Genomic DNA, 7,205 nt, shown 5'->3' with positions numbered 1-7,205 from the left:
TATTGTTTGTTCTAACTTCTGACACGATCCTACTGGACATCTGTAAAAAAAGAGCTTCATAGCTCATCGGATTCCTCCAGCATAGATAGAGATCCTAATTATGATTCTGGAATGTGTGTCCCAAGCGAGAATACAGAAACCAGCACACGTGTTCCATCATCAGTGAGCAGTGAGTGAATTGTGTGTGAGTGAGAAGTAAGTGTATGATTCGTGTGTGCATGAGTTAGCAGGAAGCAGTGTGAGTGATTCGTGAGTGAGCAGTGTGTGTTTGCGTGTGAGGGAGCCACTGCGCGTGCCATTTGCGAGTGAGCAGTGATTTTCGGGTGTTTGCACTCGCAAATCGCATTTGCGAGCGATTTGCGTGTGCTTGGTGTGCGTTAAGTGCGTCACCGTGTGGAGAGTACCTCTTTGGGCGGCTGGTGCGTTGAATGCACGTCAAACATTGTGCGTCCACGTGTAAAGTGGGGGGGGGGGGTGTCCCACCGCACGTGTCACGCGCATGCAGTGCGCGTGACTCGAGGGGGCGTCTCGCGTCGAGTCTCGTCAGTGACGACGAGACGACGCGTCGCAGCGGAATCGATCGACCGAGAGAATGTCCCCCGCTGTTGCCGCCTTCGCGTCTCTCCCACCCAGGATCGTGCTTCCTGGGCGCCACGCACATCATCCCCGTGAAGAACGAGGAGGGCGATGTGGTCGTCTTCATCCTCGACTTCGAGGAGGTGTGCGATGCCGAGAGCCCGGAGCTGGAGAGCCGGAACCAGCGCGCCATGGGCTGGGCCAAGTTCCCCACGTGTGAGTGGGCGCACGCCTGGCACGGGTGGGAGAACAACGAGCTGAGTGTGGCGGGGGGGGGGGGCAGCGGGGGAGGTCGCGGCACGAGTGGCGTAGCTATCGAGTGTGCAGGCAGTGCAACTGCGCAGAGCCCCCCCTCCCTTCCCCCAGTGGCCAAAGACTCCCCCAGCCACGGGCGCTACGAAGGGGGGAGGGAATGGCACAGGGTGGTGGGGGGCTTATTCGGAATTTAATTCCTTGCACCGGGAGCCATGATGACCAAAGTAGACCAGTGGGCGGCACCGTTTGACCAGCGTGGGAGAGGGATGGTGGCTCCACTGCAGGGGAGTTGGGGCTGGAGGGGAACGTGCCGTCTCTCTCGTGTGACGAGCGATGCTGTCCAGGTGACTCTGCTCATAGCGTCGTGCATTGCCACAGGGGTAGCTCCAGAGCTGAATCTGTCTGGGTCAGCTACGGGGAACTATTTACACGCTCTGCACACCGCGTCCAGCACAGCACTCGTTTCATCTGTGGTCACTCGTCACGGCGCCTACACGAGTCCAGCAGAGGGCCGGGAAGGATGCGGCCAGTGATTGAGCTCTGGATCGCTCTGAATGGAAATGTGTTGTCTCAAGACAGCGCAATTTACTATGAGCATAATTTAATTCATAACAGTGTCGGTCATGGGGTCTGTTTGATCATACTTCACCACGCTGGTCAGTGCTGGCCGGTGAATCGGGGAGGCCAAGGACTAGTTCAGATATCACTCGCCGTGCTGATGCCAGCCATGGCCGGGAATCATCCACAGGCCTCCTGGTCGATAGCGAGGGCCCACAGCCATTGCCGCTGATACATTTGGGGAAGACGCAACTGGTGTGGCTGTGGCTCGCGCGACTCGCCAGGTGCGGAGTGGCGCTCAGCGTCGGCAGTGCCGGCTCGAGTTTACCGCAGCTGCCGTACTTTCAGTAGCGCCGAAATGACACACCAACAGTGACACACCGACAGTGACACGCCGACAGTGACACGCGGTGCCCAGTCAGGATGTGAGCAGGGTGCAGGCAAGAGAGATGTGCGCCAACATTGGGACAGATCTACATGAACGTTTATTGTCGAGCACTCTGTTTAGCCGAAGGCTCAGTTTGTCCTCTTAGAGGCCAGATTAGATTAAGAACGCACATCACTTCCAATAAAGCTTCCTCTTTTTTTGACAACGTGGAATAAGCTCGCCGCTGCCGCTGACAGCAACAATGACAATGTCTGTATCGTCTAAATGTTTCGTTCGAGAAGGTCAAATGAGCTTTGAGGGGGGGGGGGGGGGAATGTGCTTTTTCAGAATCTGAATATTTAGAGTGGAGGAATCCGATGAGCAATAAAGCTCTTTTTCACAGATGTCCAGGAGGGGCGGGTCAGAACACAAATGATAGCTCAACGAAATGGCTTTCCATCACGTAGACATTTATAGCAGCCAAATACTCCAAATAATCTAGACGCGTTGTGCTGGGCCAGGTGAGAGCACGCACGCGCCGGAGAGAGAGGAGCCCGAGAGGAACTAGAGAGGAGTGACAGTGCATAGCCTGGCCCGGGGTCGACGAGGTCAAACGCAGGAGGATGCAGTAACCAGGGCTCAACAGCAACGAGCCCCAGGGGTAACGCGTGGACCCCAGCACCGACAACGATCTCCCCAGGGGCATCCAGGGGCAGCCGGGGCAGCACCAACGAGTCCCAGGGCGGGGGTCTCGGGGGACCCACCGGCACCATTCACCGCGTGCTGACACTGGGGCCGCATCGCCCGCACATCGCAACATCGAATATCCTACCCCCCCCCCCCCCCACTTGAAAAAAGTCACCTTTCCACGGCTCATGTTCAAGTTATTCGAGAATTATAAAGAGGGATCAGCGATGGTCCACATGCTGTTGAGTGGGAGCTCACACTTTAGTATCCGAGTTCTTCCCATCCTCAGAACAACTATTTATAACAATAGCTATACTGGTGTAGCTGTCAATTAGCCTGGTCGCCATGTGCTCTAGCGAGTAGAACATGTAACAAGGTAGATTCATTAACATCGCCCTCGGTTCTTCTCTCCCGCTTTCTGCACGGGCAGAAGCGTAGCGCGGCTGCTGCTGCTGCTAAGTCAGCGTGATGAGAAAGTTTTCTCCGGATTTCATTCTAATTGTCTCCTTGTCTCGAATTTTAATAGCCTATAAACCTTCCAATTACAGAGAAATGTGTACGGCGGCAGCGTCAAAGACCCTCTCCGCTGCAGCGGGAACATTCTGCCGGAACGGGCGTGAGACGCGGGGAGCCGCTGGCAAGATTGTCAGCGCGGTATGCCGCTCGGGGGAAACGTTTCTAGATGTCCCTGGGATGTTACGAGCGGCTGATCAAAGATTATTGCGAGACTGAGAAGGGAAAACACGGCAACGCCGCTTGGGTTACATTAAAGTAGCGCTAAGTTAGAACGGGCGGCTTCAATCGGAGGTCGTGTTGAGATGTAAAGTGATCCATTCAGCTGACGTTTTAAAGTCTCAATCTCATTCCTTTGTGAAAAACTACTTGGCTTGGTTGAAAAGAATGTGTAAATGTTCACCTGTGTGTTCACCAGGACCCACAGCTGCGTGTGTAGTGTTGTAGTGTGTAGTGTTGTAGTGTTGTAGTGTGTAGTGTTGTAGTGTGTAGTGTGTAGTGTTGTGGTGTGTAGTGTTGTGGTGTGTAGTGTTGTAGTGTGTAGTGTTGTGGTGTGTAGTGTTGTGGTGTGTAGTGTGTAGTGTTGTAGTGTGTAGTGTTGTGGTGTGTAGTGTTGTAGTGTGTAGTGTTGTAGTGTGTAGTGTTGTAGTGTGTAGTGGTGTAGTGTGTAGTGTTGTAGTGTGTAGTGTTGTGGTGTGTAGTGTGTAGTGTTGTAGTGTGTAGTGTTGTAGTGTGTAGTGTGTAGTGTTGTGGTGTGTAGTGTTGTGGTGTGTAGTGTTGTAGTGTTGTGGTGTGTAGTGTTGTGGTGTGTAGTGTGTAGTGTTGTAGTGTGTAGTGTTGTGGTGTGTAGTGTTGTAGTGTGTAGTGTTGTAGTGTGTAGTGTTGTGGTGTGTAGTGGTGTAGTGTTGTAGTGTGTAGTGTTGTGGTGTGTAGTGTGTAGTGTTGTAGTGTGTAGTGTTGTAGTGTGTAGTGTTGTGGTGTGTAGTGGTGTAGTGTTGTAGTGTGTAGTGTTGTGGTGTGTAGTGTTGTGGTGTGTAGTGTTATGGTGTGGTGTGTTGTGGTGTGTAGTGTGTAGTGTTGTGGTGTGTAGTGTTGTGGTGTGTAGTGTTGTAGTGTGTAGTGTTGTGGTGTGTAGTGTTATGGTGTGGTGTGTTGTGGTGTGTAGTGTGTAGTGTTGTGGTGTGTAGTGTTGTGGTGTGTAGTGTTATGGTGTGGTGTGTTGTGGTGTGTAGTGTGTAGTGTTGTGGTGTGTAGTGTTGTGGTGTGTAGTGTTGTGGTGTGTAGTGTTGTAGTGTGTAGTGTTGTGGTGTGTAGTGTTGTAGTGTTGTAGTGTGTAGTGTTGTGGTGTGTAGTGTTGTAGTGTGTAGTGTTGTGGTGTGTAGTGTTGTGGTGTGTAGTGTTGTGGTGTGTAGTGTTGTAGTGTGTAGTGTTGTGGTGTGTAGTGTTGTGGTGTGTAGTGTTGTGGTGTGTAGTGTTGTAGTGTGTAGTGTTGTGGTGTGTAGTGTGTAGTGTTGTGGTGTGTAGTGTTGTAGTGTTGTAGTGTGTAGTGTTGTAGTGTGTAGTGTTGTAGTGTGTAGTGTTGTGGTGTGTAGTGTTGTGGTGTGTAGTGTTGTAGTGTGTAGTGTGTAGTGTTGTGGTGTGTAGTGTGTAGTGTTGTAGTGTGTAGTGTTGTGGTGTGTAGTGTTGTAGTGTTGTAGTGTGTAGTGTTGTAGTGTTGTGGTGTGTAGTGTTGTGGTGTGTAGTGTTGTAGTGTGTAGTGTGTAGTGTTGTGGTGTGTAGTGGTAGTGTTGTGGTGTGTAGTTTTGTGGTGTGTAGTTTTGTGGTGTGTAGTGGGTAGTGTTGTGGTGTGTAGTGTTGTGGTGTGTAGTGTTGTGGTGTGTAGTGTTGTAGTGTGTAGTGTGTAGTGTTGTAGTGTGTAGTGTTGTGGTGTGTAGTGTTGTAGTGTGTAGTGTGTAGTGTTGTAGTGTGTAGTGTTGTGGTGTGTAGTGTTGTGGTGTGTAGTGTTGTGGTGTGTAGTGTTTCAGTGTGTAGTGTTGTGGTGTGTAGTGTTGTAGTGTGTAGTGTGTAGTGTTGTAGTGTGTAGTGTTGTAGTGTGTAGTGTTGTGGTGTGTAGTGTTGTGGTGTGTAGTGTTGTGGTGTGTAGTGTTGTAGTGTGTAGTGTTGTGGTGTGTAGTGTTGTGGTGTGTAGTGTTGTAGTGTGTAGTGTTGTGGTGTGTAGTGTTGTGGTGTGTAGTGTTGTAGTGTGTAGTGTTGTGGTGTGTAGTGTTGTAGTGTTGTAGTGTTGTAATGTGTAGTGTTGTGCTGTGTAGTGTTGTGGTGTGTAGTGTTGTGGTGTGTAGTGTTGTGGTGTGTAGTGTTGTAGTGTGTAGTGTTGTAGTGTGTAGTGTTGTGGTGTGTAGTGTTGTGGTTTGTAGTGTTGTGGTGTGTAGTGTGTAGTGTTGTGGTGTGTAGTGTTGTAGTGTGTAGTGTTGTAGTGTGTAGTGTTGTGGTGTGTAGTGTTGTAGTGTGTAGTGTTGTGGTGTGTAGTGTGTAGTGTTGTGGTGTGTAGTGTTGTAGTGTGTAGTGTTGTAGTGTGTAGTGTTGTGGTGTGTAGTGTTGTGGTGTGTAGTGTTGTAGTGTGTAGTGTTGTAGTGTGTAGTGTTGTGGTGTGTAGTGTTGTAGTGTGTAGTGTTGTAGTGTGTAGTGTTGTAGTGTGTAGTGTGTGTGTGTAGTGTTGTGGTGTGTAGTGTTGTAGTGTGTAGTGTTGTAGTGTGTAGTGTGTGTGTGTGCGTGGTTTAGTTAGGCTCGTCTCGGAATGTGCATCTTACGTCTGTAAGCATTCGGACAATTACATTCTGAATGGATTAATGTGTGTACAGAGTGTCTAATTAAGTGTCTAATTAATTTTCGACAATCCCATTGTGGCTGTGTGATGCACACACACTCACATTCATGAACACGGTGGCGACTCAATGAGACCTCAGTGAATTCTGGAGTGTTGGAGGCCTGCAGGTGCATTTTTACCTTACCCGTTTTCACCAAACATGATGACTTAATCACCAGAATGTGCCCGGTCTCGTCAGATATCAGAAGCTAAGCAGCGTTGAACCTGGATAGAGCTTGGATGGGCATAAAACACGGGTGTTGCTGTCGGCTGTGGTGGCGTGAAGTCAGCCGAGGGCCGTGCAGCAATATGTCTCACGCTTCAATATCGATGCTACCCACGTGCACCAATCCGCACGACTGACGTGGCGACATGCGGTCAGATGCTGGACATCCGTGCAAAAGAGCTTCATAGCTCATGGGATTTCTCCAGGATGAGTACAGATTCTGAAACAGCCCTCACCACCTCCGGCAAGCGGCCTGACCGCCGCGGGTGCCGAGTCCCACGACGCCACTCACCACCGCCGCCCTTTCCCCGCAGATTCGGGGCTGCCCTTCCGGCTGGGGCTCCCGTCCCTCCGCGCGCTCTCCGGCAGCCGGCGCTCGCTGTCCCGCCGCGACCCCGAGGCCGCGGTCGCTTCGGCCCTTAGCGGCGGCGGCGGCGGGGAGAGCCCCGAGTCGATGGCCATGGTGGCGAGCGTCAGCCGCCACCGCTGCTCCGGCAAGGGCTCGGACGCCGATGTCACCACGCCGCTCAACCTCAGCCCGGACGCCGTACCCACGCCCGGCGGACGGAAGACGGCGGCGGCGGCCGCGGGAGAGGAGTCCGGGTCGCAGGCCGAGATGGAGGTGGGGCCCTATCCGTTCCTCCGCTGGAACCGCGACCGCCTCGCCGTGGGCCATCCCCTCAGGGGCTCCAGCTCCAGCCTCACGCGCTCCAGGTACCGTCTTGTCGCCATGGCTGCCGTTCCCTTCCTTTCTTGACCCATGCAGTTCATGTCTTGATGGCGTTTTTCTGTTCTGGTGAGTTTTTCTCACCAATACGGATTCGATTGAAGTGAATGTTCTACGAAGGCGGCTGTGTTGGTCACCCTCCGCGTAGCAAGTGCAGCTGAGCTCTGATTTGATGCCCACTGTTGTGATGATGATACCACGCAAATATTCCGAATTCTCCAACATCGATTCCCAAACTCGCTCGCCTCTAATGTGGCCATCAGATTGTGGGACAGAGAATTGGTCCGTTGGTGTGCGCCTGTGAGTGTTATCTCTACTTGCTATGGCCGCCAGATATTCTCTGGGCAACATGAGAACAGGCCAAACGTCTCAATGCAGAACCCTCTTCAAAAACTCTTGTGAGACTCTCCTGGGTAAATTCATTCACATATAT

General features: G+C 51.9%; 1 protein-coding gene across 1 annotated transcript in view; it reads left to right on the top strand.

The window, feature by feature from the left end:
• The first annotated feature begins 639 nt into the window (after positions 1 to 639).
• Positions 640 to 7,205, top strand: part of LOC144729015 (voltage-gated inwardly rectifying potassium channel KCNH6-like) — a 51,681-nt gene continuing 45,115 nt past the window's right edge. The window contains exons 1-2 of the mRNA XM_078608848.1: positions 640 to 792; positions 6,360 to 6,759. Of these exons, the coding sequence (XP_078464974.1) occupies positions 768 to 792; positions 6,360 to 6,759 (425 nt within the window). The 5' untranslated portion in view covers positions 640 to 767. The remainder of the gene's footprint in view (positions 793 to 6,359; positions 6,760 to 7,205) is intronic.

The sequence above is a fragment of the Lampetra planeri genome, chromosome 31 (genome assembly GCF_965212315.1).
Source record: "Lampetra planeri chromosome 31, kcLamPlan1.2.h2, whole genome shotgun sequence".
Classification (NCBI taxonomy): domain Eukaryota; kingdom Metazoa; phylum Chordata; class Hyperoartia; order Petromyzontiformes; family Petromyzontidae; genus Lampetra; species Lampetra planeri.
The sequence above is the reverse complement of the archived record's forward strand: the minus strand, read 5'-3'. Positions and strand labels throughout refer to the sequence as shown.